The sequence below is a fragment of the Erpetoichthys calabaricus genome, chromosome 1 (genome assembly GCF_900747795.2).
Source record: "Erpetoichthys calabaricus chromosome 1, fErpCal1.3, whole genome shotgun sequence".
Taxonomy (NCBI): Eukaryota; Metazoa; Chordata; class Cladistia; order Polypteriformes; family Polypteridae; genus Erpetoichthys; species Erpetoichthys calabaricus.
In genome coordinates this window covers 276,782,312-276,807,282 of record NC_041394.2, presented here as the reverse complement: position 1 = coordinate 276,807,282, position 24,971 = coordinate 276,782,312, and the positions used below count along the sequence as shown (strand labels likewise).

At 35.9% G+C, this 24,971-nt stretch overlaps 1 protein-coding gene across 2 annotated transcripts; it reads left to right on the top strand.

Annotated features, from left to right (window-relative positions):
• Positions 1–3,335: 3,335 nt before the first annotated feature.
• LOC114662032 (outer dense fiber protein 3-B-like) lies at positions 3,336–23,485 on the top strand. 2 transcript variants are annotated; one of them, XM_028815332.2, is made up of 7 exons: positions 3,336–3,471; positions 4,848–4,974; positions 7,061–7,264; positions 8,725–8,826; positions 13,151–13,272; positions 14,085–14,225; positions 22,105–23,485. In XM_028815332.2, exons 2-7 carry the CDS (start codon positions 4,866–4,868, stop codon positions 22,195–22,197), a joined length of 771 nt encoding a protein of 256 aa, XP_028671165.1. In that variant the 5' UTR covers positions 3,336–3,471; positions 4,848–4,865; the 3' UTR covers positions 22,198–23,485. The 2 variants fall into 2 exon arrangements, with proteins under 2 accessions (XP_028671165.1, XP_028671157.1); XM_028815324.2 differs by lacking the exon at positions 3,336–3,471 and adding an exon at positions 3,500–3,519.
• The last annotated feature ends 1,486 nt before the right edge of the window (positions 23,486–24,971 follow it).

The window sequence follows — 24,971 nt, the reverse complement described above, 5'->3', positions numbered from 1 at the left end:
ATTAAAAGGTGATTTGTAGGAGATTTTTGAAGTGTTCGGCTGTACTAGCCTGATGTATCTCTAACAATAGCAGTATTCCAGATTCTTAATGCACAGAAGCAGAAAGCCGCCTCACCAGTTCTTTTGTGTAGTTCTCTCTGAATACTGAGCAGACCAGTTTTAGAGGATCTAAGATTACAATTGGGAATGTAGGGGGACAAGCAGTCCAAAATGTAAGAAGGTGCTAGATTGTTTCAAACCTTATATCCAATTAAAAATATTTTAAAATAAATCCTAAACGACACAGGCAGACAATACAGTGATGCTATAACTGGTGAGATATACTTAGATTATTTCTTCTTTGTTAAAATTCTCACTGCTGCATTTTGGACTAATTGCAGCCAACTGATATCCTTTTCCAGTAATCTTGAAAGGAGTGCATTGCAATAATCTAGACAGCTAAAGGCAAAAACATATACTAACTTTTCAGCATCTTGCAGTGATAAAGATCTAACCTGTACAATGTTTCTGAAGTAAAGGAATGCAGCTTTAGTGATATGCTTAATGTGCGATTTGAAGTTTAGCTCTGATTCTAAAAAGACACCAAGACTTTTTACATCTGGCCTTATTTGTAAAGGCATACAGCCTCATTTAAGACAAACTTGGAAAATGTGTTATGAATTTTCAGAGTTTGTACAATGTAACCACAAGGGGGCACCACCAAGCCCCAAACTGCAGGCACAATAATGCCCAGCACAATTTCAGATTCAAATAAAAGGTTTTTATTAGGTTCCAACATCTTCCAATAATCATCTGCAAAAAGATCAATACCAAAATACAAATGTGATCAATTTCTTCCCTCTTATCTTACTCGAAGAGTGTCACTCTCTGATTCCCAACTCTGATTCCCTTGCAGGAAGCTTGGCTTCTTTTATACTGTACTGTTGCCACAGCATTGTACACTGAGAGCACTTTCAGGTCAGGTCAGGTCGAAGTCTTTTAAAGAGGTCATAACAATCCCATGCAGCTCCCCCTGGCAGCACCCAAGAACCCCAATAGGTCTGCTACATGGGGCTACAATTCCCAGCTTGCCCTGCTGTTATTCTTATCACTGTGGGTGGCAGACACCACTTGTCCTTCCATTATGGCTTCCCTTTCTGGCCGGAAACCAACCTCCATTCCAGCCGGGTTGCCTAATCAGTCCAACATGGCACCCACAAAAACTCGTTAAACAAATGTGTTTAAGGAAAATGGATGATGTATTAAGAAAATTGTTATAAATGTCTGGAATTGGGATCTGATTTTGATCAATCATTTTAATTTTTCCTGCAGGTTTGGAGCGATGGAGATCTTATGTTTCACTTTTGTTTTGACATCATTTCATACAGTAATAATGCTATACTGTATATGATTATCAAGATCAGTTTTTCCTGTGATGCCATTTTGTGCTGCAATTGCAAAGCCACACCAGTAGAGTACTAGGGTGCAGTTAGCAGAGGTTTGCCAGCTGACATCAGTGATGCAACAGTATTTAAACTGGAGTCAAGGTATGGGTAACTATCCAAGATTGTGGATATAAAATAAAGATTTTTGAGATTGTTACGAGTGGTTTAATAATGTTTTCAGGGGAAAGACTTTTGGATGTTTTCTGGCTTTTGATTTTAGGTTTCATTTTGGGCTAGGTGTTTCTGCTTCTTCTGTCTCCCAGTTTTGACCTTAGCTCCTTTTCGGCTTAGAATCCCTCTTTCCTATCTCCAAGTTTATTTACTCTTAATTATCTGATACATTCTTTAAAGGCAGTATGACAATATAGATCCAGCTTACTATAGATTTGTAGCTTTCTAACCATGAGGAGTTTCCAGATGCACCTCTATGTTGCCATATAAATATGAGCACTAGATTTTCCTCATTCACAAAATTATCACAATAAAAATAATTTCTAGTAGATGTAGCCTGAAGGGAACATACAGTGTCTATAAACATCTGTGACATACAAATTTCAAGAGAAGTTAGTAGTGGAAAAGGGCAGTCTGTTACATTATTTTAGCTTTACCTTCAAATTATTTAAATGCCCTGAGGGTGCATGAGCTGAAGGAAAAGGCATAACACTCTGAAAATGTTGGCAGTAGTTGTGCAAGTAACAGTTGGTGTCAAACAAGCTACATTCTTCTTCAGCAGCTCTAAAGATCTGCTCCAACGTTCTGTGATTTCACACAGTCCTAGCTGCCTTGACAGCAAGCTTGCACATAGATGCTGTTGGCTCAGTCTCACACTGCTCACCCGGGGTCAGTGACAACACCATTTGCCACACTTTCCCCAGCTCCATGAACTGATCCAAAGTCTGGCTCCTACTCGAGGTCACATATTAAGACCACCAACGGACGTTAGCAGTGGAGAGAGGTCTCCTATAAGTGTTTCATCTGCACATCACTTCCATGTTCTCAGGAGCTGTTTTTATGCCTGGTATTTCCAGGTAGCCACACCCTTTCTGACAGTCCATGGCCACCAGATAAATGTATCACCAATCATCTCCAAGGATGTTACATTGTAATACTGCATAACTGTTGGTAGACAGCATGGCAGGTTGTCTAAGCAACTGAACTCTAAACCACTAGCTTACTGGTTCAATTCCATGAACTGACCCACTCTATGGCCAGGAGCTAACCCATAACCTACCTGTTTTGCATGTGCAAAATAACGTCTAGGACTGAGGGCCTTGGTCTTTACTGTTAAAAGGCACTCTATCAAAGAAGGCTTCTTTTGTTTGTTCTCTGTCAGCCAATACACCAATAATAGAGCTGGTCTTTATAAACACCTGAGCCACTTGTGTTTGTGAAAAGCGTGCTGTTCCACTTCACCTCCGTGTTTTCATAACTACTGGTCTGGGTGACATTCACCTGAACTGACCACAAGCGAAATCATGAGGTCAGCAAAAACGTCTCTGGGGTTCGATTCTGTCCACGCATGGGTAAGCACACTTGCCAGAGTGAAGACAGCACCGTACCCAACAATGTATTTTTTCTGGGGATACAATCTCCAAGAATCTTCACTTTACTACTTCTTCGGTGCGCGAGCTCGAAACAAATTTAAATCACGGCTTTCTGCTGGGGTTTTTGAAGCGCGGAGCTGGTTCGGTTTAGCTAGGTACCCTAGAGACTGCTGAGCACGTGCAACGGATGTCGTCTTAACGCCCTCACGTACTATATAGTGCTCGTCCATGCCAGCGCACACAAACCTGCGCGAATTGCTTTATCAGCTTTCTATCAGTAGTCCGTGAGCACCTTACGCTGGGCAGGGGGAAGTGAAAGGTCCTTTATTGGGTCGTCGCGTAAGAGAAGCTGAGGTTTGTTTCGCCATAGCAACGCAGTGCCTGGGTTGCAGCTCGCCGTCGCCTGGAGACGGAGGTAAACAGTCAGGCGCTCGAGTTAAAGGTACACGTGCGGGAGCCGCTGCGGAACTACAAGTGGGACTCGACGGCAGAGATTGGCAAAGGTTCGCGACTGCTGTTCATTTTATACTTTTACTGCCTCCTCTAATAGCGTGAGTTGCGTGACTTTTTTAAGTTACTATAGATGGGAAGTGCATTTTTATTTTGTATTGAACATCTATGTCGATATAAATGTGTATAACTGCTCATCAGTACCAGCTGATTATCTTCTCTTAGGTATTAACGATGAACACATTTGATTAACCTTGAACAGTTGTATTTAAGGAAACTTGATAATTTGATAAGAAAAAATGCTATTAGTTTCTTCAGATCCGTATTTTTTCAGTGTGTGATATGTTAGCGATAGTATTTGTGCAAAAAGTAAATCTTTCGTTTTCACTGTCGGTATGCAAGTGAGAAAATCCTCAGAAATCGGCTTCTGGCGAAAAAAGAGCTGTTATTATGCATAAAGCGTAGCATCCCTCAAGTGGCCTGTGAATAAACAGAAGAACTGAAAACTTTCACTCGTAATTGAAATTAGATGTGAAAACTGATGGATGAATAAAGCCGCATAGTGTTAGCGTGTATCCGTTGTAAAATCGGTCAACATATGGTGCCTTTCTCAATCTACTGTATAACATTTCTGTTCAACTCCAGAAAAAGTGTACAGATTGCCATGGAAACTATAAACAGTACAAGAAGAACACTGCAAAGTATTTTTTTTGGAGTAATGAATCCTACCTTTCACAGTTTCAAAAGTAAATGTAGCTTGATGCGTCTATTTAAAGTCCTATAATGGATCCCCATTATGAAAATGAGCAAAACCTTAAAAATTGGTCTTTTTAAAGGATAATTTTGGCTACTACATCGTATTTGGTTTATTAAAACATAACCCCATGCAACTAACCAAAGATGCACATTAAATCTTTCTGTGTTTTCTACACTTCCACATTTGCTTTAACGTACACTTACAGGGTCGTTAAGACAATAAATTGCTGTTCTTTTATGGTAGCAGTCTATTATTTACTAGCCAAGGGCCTTTCTCTCAGTGAAGCATAATGAATGTGTGGCACACTTGTCAAAGAGAACGTTGCTAAGAGACAACTTTACTGCAATTTCTGTGGAAAGGGTTTTAAAGCTGGACAATAAACAGCACATATATGAATCTGAGGAAGAAAAAGTCAGTGTTTGTTTTATCATACAGGTATTTATTGAAATATGATCAAGTTTTCAAGAGATCAACAATTAATCAAGCAAACCTTAGATTATTAGAAGCAAGACATCTGTATAGACTCTTTGTATATATATATATATATATATATATATAATTTATTTTCATAATTCTGTGAGAAATATAAAATAAAGAAATATAAACCCATTGGTAATAGTCTGTTTTTTTACAATTTCAAGTAAGATATGTTTGTCTCTTTGCCTCTTGTAGTTAATTTTACAGATCAAGATGTCTGCAGACATTTGGGTAGGAAGCTGGCGACCACATAAACCAAGAGGACCAATTGCAGCACTTTACGGTAGTCCAGGACCAAAGTACGCACTCCCAGGTGCTACAGGTACGGTGTGCTCAGCAAACAGAAGAAATCAGTTAAAATGCACAGAAAGTCATAGATTTAGACAAATATTACATTTTCCAGCTCACATTTATAAAATAAAGTTAAAAATGCATTTACATTGCTTTTGAAGTGTCTCATTAAATAAGCAGGTTTTGATTTGTGGTTAAAAATGAAAGCAAATAAGCATTGCACACTTTTATATTATAATAGAATGGTCACCATTTAGTTTAGACAATCATTATAATCCAGCAATTAAGAATATGCAAACATTGTATTAACTGTGCTATTGGCAAAAGTAATTTACCATTAAAATACCAAAAGTACAGAAATGTGTTACCTGTTGTTTTTCATCATTTAATCCAATGTTTAAAAGGTTTATAATTTATTTTATAACATTCAGACTATTAACATCTGCTTGTAATGGATACTTACACTGAAGTGTTAATGAAAATAATACCACCTTGGTTATGGTATTTGGCCTTCAGATGCATAATTAACGCACTGTAAACGTTTAAATGTACAACCATTGTTGAGACTTTGGTGATGCTTTAAAATGGGCCCTACATTATTAGGCATTTTTTCTTAACTTAATCATAGTTAATTACCAAGTTACTCAGAAGCTATTAGGGTGCAGTGGCTAGTGCTGTTGCCTCACAACTCCAGAGCCTGGGTTCTTATCCCAGATGGGACACTACCTTTGGTCTTTTCAAGTGCTTTGATTTTGGCCACACTTATACTAAGGTAGAGTACCACCTATTATGCATCTATTAGTCACATATACTTATATAACAAGTCTTTAACAAAGCCTTCTTTTGTTCTTAATAGCATTCAATAAACTGGTTATTTATCTCTGTTCAATGCAGCAAGCTACAATACGGTTACTTTGGTGGGCTAAGTGGGTGATATTACAGTATGTCTCACAATTCTCCATTCTTCATAAAATGCCAAAAGACCAAATGAAGATCTTATATTTGCAGCTATTTTTACCAACACATTACAGGCTCTTCATGTGGCACATTGCACATAGATGACCAGTTTATTGATGCTTTGTGTTATTAAAACCAAAAGAAGCCTTTGTTAAGGACTTATTACATAGCAGTATGTGTCTAATAAGTGCATTGTAGGTAGTGTCTCGTCTAAAGTGCCACCTTGGCTTTTCACCCACAGCACAGAAGCATACATTTTAGGGGAATTCAAAACTCTAAATTGGCTCAGGTTCAGTGAGAATGGATCGGGTCTGGGTGAGTGACTGGGACATTTCCTCCCTTGCTTTAAATGTTGCCTGGATTGACACTGGCAACCCATGACTCTGGCTTAGAAAAGAGGGTTAGAAAATAGATTCGTACTATGTCATCAAGCATTAGCAATACATTGTGCATTATCTGATGAATATTTTTTTCCCAAAAGTGGTTTTAATAACCTTTGATAACATGTAAATGCTTTAGGCTACTGGGATAGCCTCATCTCCACATCACCCTTAAATTATAGGAAGCAATTTTGATGGATGGGCATTTATATTTTCTGTTATCTGCTTAGCTTTTTCCAGTGCCCTGATTTCCTGCCATATCCCAAAACTATTAATATTAGAAGCTATGAGTGGGAGTGAGAAGGCCCTGTCCAGGTCACTTACTTGCACCTTTTGGAAATAGGATAGACTTTGTGAAGCTGTAATATTGGAGATGGAGACAGAAAACAAATTTAAGGCTAATTTACTTTAAAATTAATTGTTTTAATCTACAGTTAATGAAATATAAAATAATTTAAACCATGCATAAGAAACATTTACCTACTAAGTGAACTGCTGGTTCTAGTACAACATGCTAATTATCATGTTATAATTCTTTAGTAGTTACATCCTAATACAGAAAAGAAAAACTGTCAATAATGCTGTACCAGTCAGAATGGTTAGTTGGATTTCTAAACTAGAACAGATTTTGTTTAGCAAGTCTTGTTTTTTGTTTAACTATATTTAAAGAAAACCATTCACTTTGAATGGCATTTTAGCACACAAGTTGAAATATAATCCATCAAGAGTTTATTTTTTTATGTTTTACATGTGAATAATACTATTCAAATTATTTTATAGGAACTTCCCAACATGATCCAAGAAAGTACAAATATCCTGCATATAGTTTTGGAGTTCGTCATTGCTCCTTAACTAATGAGTGCTCCCCAGGTCCTGGGTATTTAATTCCACCTAATATCACAAAAATAGGGAGGGATGGCACTCCTGCATACTCTCTGTATGGACGGCCCAAGGATCTCAACCAGTTTAGAACTCCTGGTCCAGGTAATATTCAGCATTTATAGCTAAAAGGTTAGAAAATGTAATTTTTTAACTGAGATGTGTCTCAATATGTTCAACATGTGATAAGAATGAGGATGAGACTTTTGTAATCTTAAGATTGGTGTGGTTGCATATAAATGATATGTCAATTGCAGATATTGCAAGCAAATTAATGTAGAAGGGTTAGAGAGCATCAAACCATTGTCTCCTTGTACTGTAGCTCCAAAATATCACAGCCATTTCACTACAGTCACTCCTGTGACATATACAGTATTTATGTTACCTAATTCATTGTCGGTGTTCCTACTATATATACTGTATATACTGTATATATATATATATATATATATATACATAAATAAATAGATACTGTATATACAGTCGATAGATTGAACGTTTTAACAGGCCTTTTTAAGAGTAACAGGCATATGGTGTGTCATATGTCTCCAAACAGTTTTAAGTCATATCTGTCAATAGAAAATAGATGAAGTAACCAAGCAGATAACCAAAAGGAAGGCATTAAAAGTAAGTGATAAATAATTTAGAATATGCTTGAGACACTGAGTAATATAAAAATACTAAAACATATTGTTTAAAATATTTTGCAATGTTTTAAAATATATCTAATGCTTAAAGTTTCACAACTTTTCAGTGCAATCTGGCCAACCTAAAAACTCACTATGCTTTAACTCTTCACTCTCCATTACCGTCAAAGATCTCATCAGAATGTTGTGCTGATGAAAATGAGCAATGTGTGTATAACGTTACTGTTAAGGCTATTGTGAACACTCACTTAAAAGCATGCCTGGCTTATACTGTATATATTACACTTTGGTGCCAACATTTTTATATCTACATTGGTGCTGTAAGTGAAAATTTACAGTTTAAGAGAATATTGAATTTAATAGAGAATCAATATACTCTTTAGTCTATATTTTTCTGTGTTGTGGTTACATTTCTATTAGTTATTCTGTCCTAATCTTTGGTCACATACAACATCATCAGCTTCTTCCTTTGTCATTGCATTTCTAATTATGATAATGGACCGTAATGAGAAAGCCTGGCAGAAGACTTGCTTAAATGTCCTCTTCAGCTCCAGTATGTTGAGTTATGTAGATACCCATCATGATCTTCCGTGCTGTTTCCATAGCACCTAGATTTAGAGAAGCCAACACTGGTTTCCTTGGAGGTTACATAATTTCATTAAAGGCCTCAAGCAAAGCTTCCCTTTCTACAAAACAGGGAGTGGAACACCTCTTTGAAACTTTTAAAATATAACTCAAGGGTATCTTCATTTTGATAGTAATGTTTCCTGTGTCTTGTGAAAGAGTATCTATCTGTGCAAGTAAATGTTACTGCTACATTTTTCTTACAGTTGCTAAATCAGTTTTTGATTTTTCTTTATTAAACAATAGAAGTCAACATTACATTTCTTTTCTAATACTTAATGTGTCTTTTTACAGGGGAATATTCTCCAGAAAAAGCTGGAAGGTCTTCTTTTTATTCAGCTCCAGCCTATTCTCTTTCTGCTCGATCTAAAGGATTTCGAAATGACCAGACACCAGGTATGTGGCATTCACTACTTCATTTCTATTATTAAAATATGCATTATATATTTTTAAAATATATATTATTGTTATGGGCGGCACGGTGGCGCAGTGGGTAGCGCTGCTGCCTCGCAGTTGGGAGACCTGGGGACCTGGGTTCGCTTCCCGGGTCCTCCCTGTGTGGAGTTTGCATGTTCTCCCCGTGTCTGCGTGGGTTTCCTCCGGGCGCTCCGGTTTCCTCCCACAGTCCAAAGACATGCAGGTTAGGTGGATTGGCGATTCTAAATTGGCCCTAGTGTGTGCTTGGTGTGTGGGTGTGTTTGTGTGTGTCCTGCGGTGGGTTGGCACCCTGCCCAGGATTGGTTCCCTGCCTTGTGCCCTGTGTTGGCTGGGATTGGCTCCAGCAGACCCCCGTGACCCTGTGTTCGGATTCAGCGGGTTGGAAAATGGATGGATGGATGGATATTATTGTTATTTATTTTGCTGTTATAACAGATGAATGTACAATGCTATTTAAAGTAGTGCTGATGTACTACTACCTCACAGATCCAGTGTCCTAGGTTCAAATCCTTCACCCAGTAGTTTTTCATGTTTCTGTGCTGGTTTCCCTCCAGTGACTCTGGGGTTCTTCCCACATTCTCAAAGAAATGCTGGTCCATGCTGTTTGCATGGACACTGTAATGGACTGGCACCCTAGGGCAAGCTTGTGCCTTGCACTCAATGCTGCTGGGAAAGGCTCCCTCCTACTGGAATTCTGAATGGGAAATTTCCACTTTATATACAAAGCAACTGACAACATTAAGATTAAAAATGGCATCAACCTATGTGCGGGAAATATCCATCCTATTTTATAGTTTCAATCAATCTGTTCATGCCAAAAATTTGATAATCAACTAATATTCAAGTATTAAGTGATGTAGTGGATAGTGCTGCTGCCTTTACGAGTCCTGGTTCTAATTTTGAGGTTAGTCATTTTGAGTATGAAGTTTGCTCATGCTCCCAATTTTTTTGTGTGTTTTTCCTCTGTGTACTTCTGTTTTTTCTTTGTATTTCAAAAGATGAAAGTATTTGTGCAAGGGAATGAGTGGGCCTTGCAATGGATTAGCATCCTATCCATGGTTTGCTCCTGCCTTGCTCCTGATCCTGCTCGGATAAACTTTGGACTCCAGTGACTGTGAATTGGAGTTAATGGTTTTGGGAAGTTTTTTTTTTTAAAGTATGTACTAGGGGGCTTTGCCCCCTGCTCAGTTCACTTGCCAATCCCCCCGCCTGCGCTACGCGCCAGCCACTTCACATGTCTGTCGCTCATATATGTGGATTTCACTTTCACCAAACAGCAAAACTTTTAATTCTCATGGATAAGCCTTTTCATTGGGAAGAAACACTACTTTTCCCTGATGGCAACACAAATTAGATGATCTACAAGTCTCTGACTTATAGTTTAAAGCCAAAAAATATCTACATACTTCACTCATATCACGTATGTCCATATATTCAGTCTCTTTTCGCTTTTACCTTTTCATCAATATTGCATTGAATTTTGATTCCGTGTTTGGAATCACATTGTGACAACGCAACGTATAACTGCCTGTGAGTGAATATCGTTTCTTTCTCTCTACAAGAAATGTGTCTAACAATAGCATTCACACAAATGAGAAATGATTGAACCGTGTGAGCGGTTGTAAATGTTTTAAATGTGGGTAGGACTTTTTCAAATCTCTTTGCATAAGCTCTTTACTTGCAGGGCTTGAAATGTTTTCTCGCGGAATTTCACTTTCACCAAATAACAAATCTTTTAATCCTCGCGGATACACCTCTTCATTGGGAAGAAACACTACTTTTTTTTTCCCTGATGGCAACACAAATTAGATGATCTTCAAGTCTCTGACTTAAAGTTTAAATCCAAACAATATATTTAATCTCTTTTCACTGTTTCGTTATTTCACCGAGTAATAATTTCCGTTTGTTTGTGCTAATGCGATCTTTACTATCCTTTTTTTGAGTCTTTTGAATTTTCGTACTTCCATTATCTCTAACCTGGTCTGCATGTGTACCACGCCAACGTATTTGAATTCTTTTCGATGTTCTACTTTATCATTTATTCTTTGTCGTTTAACCTGGCGTGGTTAAATCTCTTGGCACAAAGACTCGTCTCCCAGGATGTGAAAGTGTCTCTCTGAGAAAATCATGTCTCGTCTCCTTCCAAGATTTTTTTTTAATAGAGAGTGTATGTATGTACTCAACTGTAGTACTTATTTTGTGGTATTATGAATATGAAAATAAAATATTAGCATTAGATATAGAGCTAGAAATAAAGACTCATGAGCTATGTGCATATTCATTTTTTGCATCTGGCTTGATATATTCAAGAATGGCAACAATAACTTTTATATTCTACCTTTATTATGTAGTACTGTTTAAACAGATGGGATTTATCCATTAGCATGTTAATGATATCTTTTTATTGTCACTAGGGGGCTTTGCCCCCTATTTGCTTTGCTCGCCAACCCCCCGTGTTTGGTTTTCCGGATACACACTTTTAAGATTTTTTTTCTTTGAATTGTTGCTATTTCATTAGTTTCACTTTTATTTCAGAACTTATGTAAAAACAATATTTGTAATCTCTCGAGTCCCAATATGCTGAATCTTTTAAATGAGGTCAGTGAGACATGTGTTTAATGACTTTGTACCATAATTCAGGATAGTTTTCTCTGTTTGAAATTTCAGCACAGACAAAGCGATCTACATCATCAGCAGTTAATCATTATTTTTGCAAAGTAACCAATAAATGCATGTGAGGTAAAACACGTTTTTGAAATTCTCTGACTTAAACTTCAAAGCCTTACAATATTTATATACTTCTGACATATCACCTGTGTCCATATATTCGATCTCTATTCGCCTTTTAGTTATTTCTCCAAGTAATAATTTCTCTTTTTTTGCACTAATGTGATGTTTACTTTCTTTGTTCTAGCACTGTCATTTTTTTCTGCTTTCATATTCTGCATCTTGCTCTACATGTGTTTTGTACCTATGTTTTTTTTTTGAGGCTTTTGAATTCCAGTTTTCATTATCTCTAACCTGCTCTGCATGTGTTTGGCCCCCTTGTTTTTTAACCTCTTTATGATGTTTTACTTTGTTTTCTACTCTGTCTTTTATTTCTGACCTCGCTTTGTCCTGCTTTTTTTTCTAATGGCACCTGGTCCGTGGTGATTATTTTCTCTTTTTCAAGTAATAATTTTGTTTGCGCTACTGCGATCTTTGCTTTCTTTTTTTTTATACTTTCTAATTTTCCTACCTTCATATTCTTTAACTTTCTCCACATTTGTATCGCGCATACGTTTTTTTTTTTGAGCCTTTCGAATTCCACTGCTTTCATAATCTGCTGTGCATGTGTATAGCGCCAATGTTTGTGAACGTGTTTATGAAGTTCTACTTTGTCTTTTACTCTCTGTCTTTTAATTCTGAGCCGATTGGATGTGCTTTGTTTCAATTCCACTTGTTACGGGCTGATAGATAATTACTTTCCTTATTTTCTGAATTTGCTCCTAGATAATTTTTTCTTTTTTGCTCTTTTTTCTCTCCGCTTTTGAGTCTCTTTTGTCTGCGCTGCTTTCTTCTTCGCTTAGTCGTCGACGTTTCATTTGTAACATATTGTCCTTATACGCTTTATATGCGCTGAGACCCTGGATCTGTCTGTGCTCAAATCCTTCACACGACTGAATGTTTTGCTGCCCCGTTGTCTTATTTGATATTGATTGTAAGTAGGGCGTGTCTTGCAAGAATCTCATGTTCTACGTCATCACGAGATGGTCCTGGGTCAATCTCTTGGCACAATGTCTCATGTTTAAGGTCCACGCGGGTCTTTTAACTGTCTTCCGTGATCTTAACGTGAAGATCACGTCTTGACGCACTACTGTTTCTCTCCAGGATTTTTTTTTATAATAGAGAGATATTTATGTTGTAGACATTGAATGTTATATGTAATTCATTTCTATAGCACAACAGGTTTTGGATGCAGACTTAAGAGTTATTTTCTCCTATATTTAATTTTATTCATAGTGCATGTTAGACTGCAACTGTGCAAAATAATACATAGTATTCTTTTATGTGATTGTACTTCAAAATAAACTTTAAAATTGTCAAAGAAATGCTGTCATTTGTTTTCTTCAATTTATGTTAATGTATGTTATTTTCAATGGCATACAGAAATGAATGTTAACTACTTTAATTGATTAACAAAATATTTCTAGTCTATCTAAAAGTTTTGAATAGAAAAATAAAGATAAGGAAGTATTATTTTTGGAAAAAATAAGTTAGATTTTCTTTCTTATTCTCTTAGGGCCAGCAGCATACACTCTTCCTCCCATGCTAGGACCCAAAGCTGTGACTAAAAGTTCAGCTCCTTTTTATTCCCTGCGTGGAAAGAGCACTATTGGAAGCTTCCATGAAGACTTACAAAAAGTAAGACTTTTATGTCATTATACATACATACATACAGTTTAATGGCATGAAACAATGAACATTTGGAAACTCTGATAATTTGTAATTCGGGTTCATTCATCCATTTCTTACTTTTTCCATTGCAGAGCTGCAGAAATACAGGTTAATATAAGATGATCAAATGTAAATAACTGAAATAATCCATAATCTAATTTACAATTAGTTTGAATTGTAATGTTAAAAAATATATTATTTTGTTCAGATTTAATTTAAACTTGGCAGCTCTTGCTCAAATAGATTTTCAACAGCTGAACTATAACCGACCATGCAAACAGTGTATGAAATTGTGAACTTATTTTCTTTGTAAATGGTTTCAATAAAATGCTTATATGTAAATCCAACTCAATAAAATTAATTTAAATTAATTAAAATATATACATTTTAAGTACATTTGCTGTTTATACTTTTTGAATACATTGTGGTGCTGTGGTTAGTATTGCTAGCTCACAGCTCCAGGAACCTCTTTGTATGGAGACTGTATTTTTTGTTTGTGTCTATGTAGGGCTCTCTCCTTTAGAATGGGGTATAACCAAATATGAGTACGTACTCTGACATAAATGATATCCCAAGGTTCAAGGTTGGATCCTGTCTAATTGTTCATAGTACAAAGATGGTATGTGACTGCCCACTCCCCAGTAATGAACTAAATAAAAAACATTTTTAGTTGAATACAAATATATTTGTAATTCTGCACATGTTGGGTTAGTGTTCTTAGTGGTTTAGTCCATATATAATCAACTAATATGTGTCGTTTTTATTTTTTTATTATTCAGACTCCAGGTCCAGGCACGTACAAAGTGACTGACCCCAATATATATAAAAGCAAACTTCCTCAGTTCAGTATGACAGGACGAAACAACATGCCAGGTGATGCAACACAGAAACCTGGACCAGGAGCCCATAGTCCAGAGAAGGTACGTAAACTTAAACTGGGCATTTATAAAGTAGGAGTGGCAGGGACATCATGATAGGATATTATTATGATGCATTGGTCATGATATGATAACATTGTGATTTTTAAAATGTTTTTCAACATATTAAGTGCTGTGATTTAATTCTGACAAATATTACAATTTTATTCCCTTTTTAATAAGGTATTGTTAAATAAGAAACAGAAACCAAGAAAAAGGTTTGGGGTAGCTACCTCGTATACTTGAAAATCAGGTTGAATTAATGCAGTGGTCTGAGTCCAAAACAGAACTGAGGTAACATTTGAACATGAGGTGGTTATATAGTTGGTGACAGGAAGAGGAGAGCTCAGAAGGACCAGAAGAGGAAGTGACATTCTCATAATAAGTCTGCTGTGCCTCACCTTTCAGGAATGGTGCCAATATTTAATTCTACATGCTGCCAGTGGTTTTGGGTAGCTTTTCTTTCAAAAATCAAAAAGTAAGATTCAATGTCATCTTTACTTTGAAGTGGTAATATTACCTGAGATGGAGCCCATGACTGATCTTGCACTTGAGTCTTGGCATGTGCTTCGGATTCCGTCAACTGTGTACAAGTCTCTCCCAGTTGTACCTTGAGTCTTTGCAGCTCTGTGTTAGTTAGAATGGTGTTTAGGTCTTGTTCTTCAGTCATCTTTCGAACAATAATCCTGCCACCTATGCCACTGTAAAATAAGAAGCAGAAACACAACAAAAAGGTTTGGGATAGCCACCCTGTATACTTGAAAATCAAGTTGAATTAATGCAGCAGTCTTTACAGACATGTCCAAAACTGAACTGAGGTTACATTTGAAAATGAGGCAGTTATATAGTTGGGTGGCAGGAAGAGGAGGCCTCTAAAGGACAGGAAGAGGAAGTGACATCCTTGGAAGGCAGGCTGATGAGACTGGAAACAGGAGTGATGTTTCTAAGAAGTGGGGTATTTTGTAGGTCTGCAAAGGTACAAAAGGAGAAAGATTTACAGTACAGCACCAACCCCTGGCCTAGTGGAGAAACACCATTAATCGAGCCCTTAAACTGTCTCCTATGCGCACATGTGTGACTGTATCTAAGGCTAATGGTGAAATGATATTAGCAATTATGTGTTAATCTATTACAACTAATAAAAAAAAACCTTAAATAGTGAATCACAGGTAGCAGAGAAATTTTCTGATTTGTGAACAAATGTTGCTTTGAAACAAGGCTATTTGTTTATATTGTGTAGGATACCTGTATTGTATCCCTCTTTGAAATGAACACACACAATTTTACAAGAGAACAAACTTTGTGGATGAAATCTAAATATGCACATTACTATAAAGTTTTTATTAAAACGCCATTACCATGATGTTTTCACAATTAACCATTACCTTTCAAAAACAAGGAAAATGTGTTGAGCACAGTTCAATTCTCCAATATTCATAAAAGCTCTATATTAAATGGTGTTAATGAGAGGAAATATCCTGTGATTTATAAGTATAAATCATTTTCAGTCACTTCTGTCAGTGGGAGAGGTGTAAGATACTTCTTGTCATGGTTTTCCATAGTACTTAATTTTCATTTAATGATGCTAGTTCCAGGTAATATTGTGAACCAAATGGACACAAAATGTGCATTTCTTCTTGTCATGTGATCATGACGCACTTCTGGGTTATAGGGCACGTAAGAGTCCTTGAGCCTCCCTGCAGCGTCCTCTGGTGGGCCCCATGGTGTCCAGCAGGGTTGGGAATAAAAACTCCATTGTCTATAATTCCCTGCTGGTCTTCGGGGCACTTCCATGCTACAGGGAGGGCTCCATCTAGTGGCCTGGGGTTATTGGCTGGGCTAAATGGCCGGCCATCCCTCACAATATATATATATCTATAATAATAAAAGGCAAAGCCCTCACTGACTGACTGACTGACTGACTCACTCACTCACTGACTGACTCATCACTAATTCTCCAACTTCCCGTGTAGGTGGAAGGCTGAAATTTGGCAGGCTCATTCCTTACAGCTTACTTACAAAAGTTAGGCAGGTTTCATTTCGAAATTCAAAGCGTAATGGTCATAACTGGAACATATTTTTTGTCCATACACTGTAATGGAGGAGGCGGAGTCACGTATCGCGTCATCACGCCTCCTACGTAATCACGTGAACTAAAAACAAGGAAGACATTTACAGCACGAGTCACACGCGGGAACGAAGGTAAATGACGTTAATTTTTGACTGTCTTTTAATACTGTGTAAGCATACATATTAACACATGTGCAATTAAACGTGTGCATTTACGGGGTGATTTCTCAGGCTTAAAAGCTCACCTTTTATCAAACGCGGGAACAAAGGTAACTGACGTTGTTCACTGTCTTTTAATACTGTGTAACCATACATATTAACACATGTGCAATTAAACGTGTGCATTTACGGGGTGATTTCTCAGGCTTAAAAGCTCACCTTTTATCAAACGCGGGAACAAAGGTAACTGACGTTGTTCACTGTCTTTTAATACTGTGTAACCATACATATTAACACATGTGCAATTAAACGTGTGCATTTACGGGGTGATTTCTCAGGCTTAAAAGCTCGCCTTTTACTAAAAAGGTAAATGCAAAACTATTTTCAATCAGTTTATTGAAACGCTCCCGTTAAGGATTGCAATAACATATTCGCGAGATAAAAGAACGAAGTAGGGGGAAATGGAGGAAGAGCCGCAAACAGCGAACAGCAAAAAATTAATTAAACAATTGAGAACGGAGCGACTTAAGCATACAAGCATGTTCATAAGGGAAACAAAGCACGGTGTAAAACGTAAGTTTAAATTAAGTTTATAGAAACGCTCCCGCTGCGGATTGCAATAACATATTCGCGAGATAAAACTTTAATGAGAAGACACGAGGTATAAACGAACCACATGCCGTGGCGCAACGTTAGGGGCAACAGTTTCAACCATTCTATGATCTGCTTCTCGCAACTGAAAGACGGCACATGGCGGATGTTAGCCGACTTGCTGACCGCAACGTTAGGGGCTTCAACTATGGCGCTGACGCCACATCTCAGTGTCAACACTTTGCAGACTCTACTTAAAAGACACGCAAGCATGTTCATAAGGGAAACAAAGCACGGTGTAAAACGTAAGTTTAAATTAAGTTTATAGAAACGCTCCCGCTGCGGATTGCAATAACATATTCGCGAGATAAAACTTTAATGAGAACACACGAGGTATAAACGAACCACACGCCGTGGCGCAACGTTAGGGGCAACAGTTTCAACCATTCTATGATCTGCTTCTCGCAACTGAAAGACGGCACATGGCGGATGTTAGCCGACTTGCTGACCGCAACGTTAGGGGCTTCAACTATGGCGCTGACGCCACATCTCAGTGTCAACACTTTGCAGACTCTACTTAAAAGACACGCAAGCATGTTCATAAGGGAAACAAAGCACGGTGTAAAACGTAAGTTTAAATTAAGTTTATAGAAACGCTCCCGCTGCGGATTGCAATAACATATTCGCGAGATAAAACTTTAATGAGAACACACGAGGTATAAACGAACCACACGCCGTGGCGCAACGTTAGGGGCAACAGTTTCAACCATTCTATGATCTGCTTCTCGCAACTGAAAGACGGCACATGGCGGATGTTAGCCGACTTGCTGACCGCAACGTTAGGGGCTTCAACTATGGCGCTGACGCCACATCTCAGTGCCAACACTTTGCAGACTCTACTTAAAAGACACGCCCTCCTCACTGGACAGTTAAAAAGACCAATCAAAGTAACGATGACATCAAGTATTACCCAATCAAAAGTAGGAAAGGAGGCATCTTCATAAAATGCGTGTGGGATGATTTGCATGAGACGCTGCTTTAAAAAAAAAATTATACAAAAAATATGGGATAAATCCCGTCCAGTATTGATTCAAAACGGGACGCGCAATTTCATTCTCAAACGCGGCACCATTCCGTATTTTAAAGGACGGGTGGCAACCCTACAGTGCCAGGTAACCACCCATACAATCAGATTGTGATTCAGACTAGGAATGCAATGAATGTAATTACCCCGATCTACATACAAGGCGAAAGTCTTGCAACATTCAAAGATGATGGTTTGGGATAAGTACACCATACAACATAAAAGAGCTTATGAAGCCTTGAACCGAAAAAAGCAAGATCTCAGAGATCGTAAAAAAAAAAAATAGGAGGTAATGTCGTTTTACTCGCTGTAGATTTTAGTCAAACATTACCAGTTATTCCATGAGGGAGACCAGCAGATCAACTCAACGCGTGTTTAAAATCCATGCTTCTCCCACGCTCGGTTATATGTCGCGTGTTCTCGAGTAGGTGCACCAAAAAATGTATACATTTAAGCATGTAATGGGCAAACAAAAAATGAGGTATACCCGAAGGCACTGCAGTAGTACTTAATGTAACTTTACTTCTTAAATGTTAATGTTTTACTGTTTAATAATTTATACGCTTCTTATATGTTGTTCAAATTCTTTTATCAAAATACCACTGACAGCGCAATGCACGATAACATGGAGTGAATACACCATACGCATCCGCCCACGGCTGCCCTGCTGTGCGCAGATAGGAGTTGATTCTACAATAAAATAGATAGATAGATAGATAGATAGATAGATAGATAGATAGATAGATAGATAGATAGATAGATAGATAGATACTTTATTAATCCCGATGGGAAATTCACAGATAAAAAGATAAAAAGAGTAAAACAATCATCACCCATAAAGCAGATAGTAGACGTGACGTACTATATGTGTACCACATTTCAAGTGTATAGGTGAAACGGTTTGCGAGCTACAGGTCATTTAAAATCCTGGACAGACACACAAATTGCCACGGTAGCAAATTACAGAAGAAGATTTTACTGTTTAATAATTTATATTTATATGAAATGTGCTTCTTATATATTACTTCATATTCTCATATGATAATGATGTTAATGTTTATATTGATTTCTGTGTTATTAAAATTGCATGTATGTGTGTATATGTATATATATATATATATATACTAGCAAAATACCCGCGCTTCGCAGCGGAGAAGTAGTGTGTTAAAGAGGTTATGAAAAAAAAAGGAAACATTTTAAAAATAACGTAACATGATTGTCAATGAAAGCCCGTTTCAGTCAGTAAGTCTTATGTGTGTGTTTATGTATGTGTGTATATATATGTAGATGTGTATATGTAGATATGTATATATATGTATATGTATATAAATGTTTATGTGTGTGTGTATATTATATATATAATATATATATATATATATATATATATATATATATATATATATATATATATATATAAAAGACAGCAACAGTTATAACAATGACAACACAATTACATTGACAATCATGTTACGTTATTTTTAAAATGTTTCCTTTTTTTTTCATAACCTCTTTAACACACTACTTCTCGGTATTTTGCTAGTATATATATATATATATACACTGTATATAAAACTGTTTATATATGACTATATTATAGTACATAATCATAAAATTTGTATGCATGAAATTAGCATTTGGTTAAATAGTTACAGATTACATAAAATTGTAATTAAAGTCATACTGACAAAATGCATAGGTTACAGCTGTGTGAAAAAATATAAAAACTACAATTAGCAATAGTCTTAAAAGAATACCTCAAAAATGTCTAAAGGTATGTGCAGTATTATTGTCAAGATTAACTGATCTAGACCAGGTAGACTGACCCAGTTCTCAAGCATCTTACAGTATCTGATGTTAAAATGCATAAGTGTAGTATATAACTTGATGGTTCGGTGCTGTATCAGTAACTTCTAATACCTGGGGTTCTTAATCACTTTGAGATATGGTCAGAAGTAGTAGCTAGTTTAAAGCAGCATAAACACCAAGTCCTATAGCATGATACTGATAAGAAAAAGATAGTGGAAGAGGTCTATTGATAGATAGTAATTAGTTCTGGTGATTTTCTGTTCTGTATTATATATAATTTACCAAAATGGTTTGTGCAAGGAAAGATACAGTTTGACACTATAAAAAATATGTTTTAGAGCAGATTTTTAAATCAATACTTGTATACTGCGTGGCAGGCAGTGTGTTGTAGTGGCTAAGGCTTTGGACTTCAAACCCGGAGTTTGCGGTTTCAAATTCTGCTACTGACACTGTGTGACCATGAGCAAGTCATGTCATCTGCCTGTGCTCCAATTGAAAAAAACAAAAGAAATGTGACCAATTGTATCTCAAATGTTTTAAGTTACCTGATAATAAGCAATACTGTTTTTTATCATTAAATATTAATAAAATAAATTGTGTTTTGTAGTTTCATCTTGTCAAAATATCCAAAAATGTAATAATATATCATGGTTAAATGTTTATCTGTTAATTTTAAGTAATATTCAGAGTAGATCAAATACACATCTTTCTTATAAATGGTAAAACTCTAAAGCTTTTCTGTTCAGTAAAACTTCAATTTAGATGTTGTCAGTCTCAGCTATACTTAAGTTTGTATGTACTAAAGCATGATGGTTTTAAGTTGTGAAGTTACTAGCAAAGATACAGTAGGACCAGATCAAATATAACATATCGATGATCCGAAATAGTTTTATTTAAGTGTACATAAGAAAAGATTTATATCAACATCATAGGCACAAGTTAGATCTAAAGTATGACTGTGAGAGTAATTTGGATCCTTTATAGTGTGACAAAGCTTTCTGTAGACTACAGTACTGCTATATAAACTTGCTAAATGAGTAAACATAGTTAAGTTCTCACATTTTTGTTTGCTTTGATGCAAATCATTATGAAATTTGTCTTAGATTGCTGAAAAAAAATCACTATCAATGTGAAACAATAAGTCGTATACTAAAAGCAGGCTTCTTACTTATATTGTTGCTTTCACACAGAAAACCTAACATTTCATAACAGACATGCTGAATGTTCTAGGGTCTGAACTGGTTACCTGGCTGTTGAGTGTCTAACTTTAGATTTTTTTAATTTGTGTTTGCCTGCCCATTCACTGTGGGGTTGAATTGATACTGGTAAATGTGGTTATGCACTTATTTCAGCTACATCTTCTTTCATTGTAATGGCTCAGGTTTCCAAGAATTAACTCCAGAAAGAATCCTAGCCAATTGTAGGGCATAGATACATAAACACAACCCTAAACTCATACCCTGCAAGTTTCTTGTTTTTTCTTATTAGCATTGTTTCTGTTGTTCACTGGGGATTATGGAATGTTAAATAATTATCAATGTTGAAGATGCATCAATACAAAATGTGGATTCTAATGACCAGACAGTCATCATTTCTGATTCCATATCAACACATTTTGGATGTAAAAGTGTTAAGAAAAACATGTTCAAAGAAAAACTGTGAAACAATCAGCCTTGGTGTAGGTTGCACAAACACTTATCCATATGTCAAGTGAACATTTTGTTTATTTATTTGTCCAAGATTATTCCAAGAACTGTTGTTCAAAGTATACATTACTGTTAAACCATACTGTGAACTTTTCTGACGAAAAAAGGGATAGCATGAAAAAATGGAAAAAGAGAAGATTTGGATCTGGGTTTAATTACTGGAAAGTAAAATATGTATTAATAGCAAAGGAAAACAGACATTTTTTTAATGTGTTATCAGCTATACCACTGGTAACTAGATACTCTGCAATTATTTCAATTAAATTGGTTATATACATAACAAATTAGCTATTTTCATATGACATATCCAAAAATCTTGCATGGGTCATGAAACATGTTTTTATATTAGCAGTTGACCTATTCATAAATATATATTTGGGGACTTTAATTTAAAACTCTCTACATCATTTAATAGAATGTGATGTGTTTGATTTGTCCCAATAACATTTTTAATTGCAATTTTCAGGTGACATTTGCTAAAGCCAAACCTCCCAGCTTTTCATTTGGAATCCGACATTCTGAATATGTGGCTCCTCTCATTGTGGATGTGCAGGATTAAAAAGTATCTGCAGCAACTGGCCTCGTGTCTTGGAAAGGTGTAATTTATATTGCATAAAAATCTGAAAAGGAAGGATAAGTCACCATTTAAAAATGTTTTATATGTGCATCATTCCATTTTATACTGTTGATGTAATTGTTATGCCTAGTTTTGATAATGGGATAAATATCCATATTTTCACTTTTCTAAACTTATTACAATTTAAGTGATAAAATTGTTGAATCAAAGATTTTGCATATACAATTACTTTTGTTATGAAAATTGAATTTATTTTGAATATTGAGCTAATAAACATTAACATGTTATACTTTCATTCTGTAATCTATTAAACATATAGGAATAACTCTAAGTTTTGACAGATTCACTTTCACATGAAGGCATCAGTTTGAAATGGATATGTTGGCTAAAATAATTGCACAAAGGGAATCTTCTTAATTAAAGTTCAATAATTATTTTGTTGTTTTCATGTTAATAACAAATGTAACAATGTCTTAGGGTATGCAAGTATATTTGCATAACAGAGGAAAACGTGCTACTTGCAGATGAAAGAAGTTCAAAGTGTGATCATGCATGCATGTTCATCTAGTGGGTTTCACATTTGAAGCAGCCACCATTTCATACATTTTTACTTAATTATGTAATTCGTGGAAATGTATAATTGCACGTTTCTATTTAAAGCATACTGACACTCTCAGAGACACACATCTTGACATAACTAAAAATCCATGTTTATTCTTAAAATTGTGCACTGGAACACATAATTTTGTGAATTTTCAGGGTTCATAACAGTATTTCATATTTTTGTAAACTTTAATTACATTTGAGAATGATATTTTATTGCATGCGTATCTTAAATTCTGCAACTGAAATCACCATAATGTCTACTACCAAAAGAAAGGTTGGAACTGAGTGAGGATGTGTTAAGTGCCAAATGTGAATGCAAGCGTTTTCCTGCCCATTGTTGGTAGGTGTGCTTTCGTTTATGACCCTCCTTCACCGGCCTGTACAGACAAGCAAAATCAATATTTTCAACAATGTGAGTAAACAACTTTAAATAAGATTAGCTATATTAATCATTGCTTACTTACTTTGGAAAAAATAAATATGCATTAATACTGTAACTATTATTTAATCATTACAGTACATTTTATGTCTATCTTTTAACAGATGAATTTAATTTTTAAGTTGTTTTTATTTTTTTCACCTGAGCTTTAAGTGCCTTTATACTGAACTGTATGTTCTATATCACAATATGTAGCCCAACCTTCAAATAAATATGTTCCTTCGAGTATCCTGTATGTTGTCAATTAATCTCCTTCTTGTTGTGTATAATAAATAACCATCATCCATATTTGAAACATGCTTCCATCATGGTCAGGAAATGGTAAGAAATGTATGTATCTGAACTTGAATTGAAATTGAGCTGAATATGGTAAAATGCTATGAAAATAGCAATCAAAATGATGATGATGTTCCAACTTTATTATTGGAAACATTAACTAAGGTTGAAAGCAGTATCTTGAATACGAAAATTAAGTTTAAGTGAACCATTTAATGTATTATTTCATTCTGTCATTCATTTCCCACTCATTTGTTGTGCTTTCTGAATTGTGCCTTTAATTATTTTGATTTTCCTAAACTACAGTATATATTATTAACAATCATACATCAATATATCTGCCATTGTACTTAGGACATCTTCTGTTCAAATTCCACTTTAGGACATCTTCTGTTCAAATTCCACCTCAGTCCCTTTCTGTATCGAGTTTGAATGCGCTACCTGCATCTGCACAGGTTTACCACTCACATAATAAACACATAAGTGTTGAGGCCACTGTAGAGCTACCGATTAGCTTATGATGGCACAGCACCACCTTCGTCACCCAAATGCTGCAGGGATAGGCAGGAATAAATGCACTATATTGTGACTATTATGCATAAACTGTATACAATATGTACATCCAGATGTTAGAAAAGTTAACATTATCTCAATGATAACCACCTTAACAGTGTAATAATATGTGGAGGGGAAAAAACAATCCTTGCCAAAATTTATTTGTAGAATCACAGCAAAATGAGGAAAATCAGAAAGGAAAATAAACTTAATTTGTGTTATACAGTATGAGTGAGATGTCATCAGAGTGAGATGACAAAAATCTCATGCTTAGAAGATCTAGAAAAGTACAGTATAATTATGTATGCAGACCGTAATACTTGCCATTCAGGAAAATGAATAAGATAGTTGCATTATTTCCAGCTAAAGTGTGCAGACAATCATATTACCAGGGCGTTAAGAAAGAGCAGCTGCGCTAGTGGTGCAGTAACATCACCACCAAGGATAGTGACAAAGTTTTCGTGGCTATACAGTGCATACTATCTATTAGGTCATTTGAGTAAGGCATATACCATATCATCAAACCCATTTGTACACTGAGCTATAACAGGCACTGTACAGAACTGTGGCTTTAGCATAAACTAATACAGAAATCAGTGGCGTAGCTCAAGTTCATGCCGCTCAGGGCAGGGCGGTGCTTTAATTTGCCGCCCTCCAACATATCTGAATATGTTAACCTATTTAAATAGAAAATGAAAATGATGTATAGAGAAAAATTAACATAAATTTTGCATAGATTTATTCATATATAGAGAAACAGTACTAATTTTTCACATATAATTATTTATAAGCATCAACTAGACAAGAATATAGTATAGATGCACTGATAATTATTAGTTTAATTTTTAGTATTTATTATTATTTATTTTATTAGTTTAAT

What these genes read in the sequence shown, in the direction of transcription:
- LOC114662032 (XM_028815332.2), top strand. Translation starts at nt 4,866, where the DNA reads ATGTCTGCAGACATTTGGGTAGGAAGCTGGCGACCACATAAACCAAGA. An exon ending in CGCACTCCCAGGTGCTACAG is followed by an intron (nt 4,975 to 7,060) that starts GTACGGTGTGCT and finishes ATTATTTTATAG; the next exon opens with GAACTTCCCAACATGATCCA. An exon ending in GTTTAGAACTCCTGGTCCAG is followed by an intron (nt 7,265 to 8,724) that starts GTAATATTCAGC and finishes GTCTTTTTACAG; the next exon opens with GGGAATATTCTCCAGAAAAA.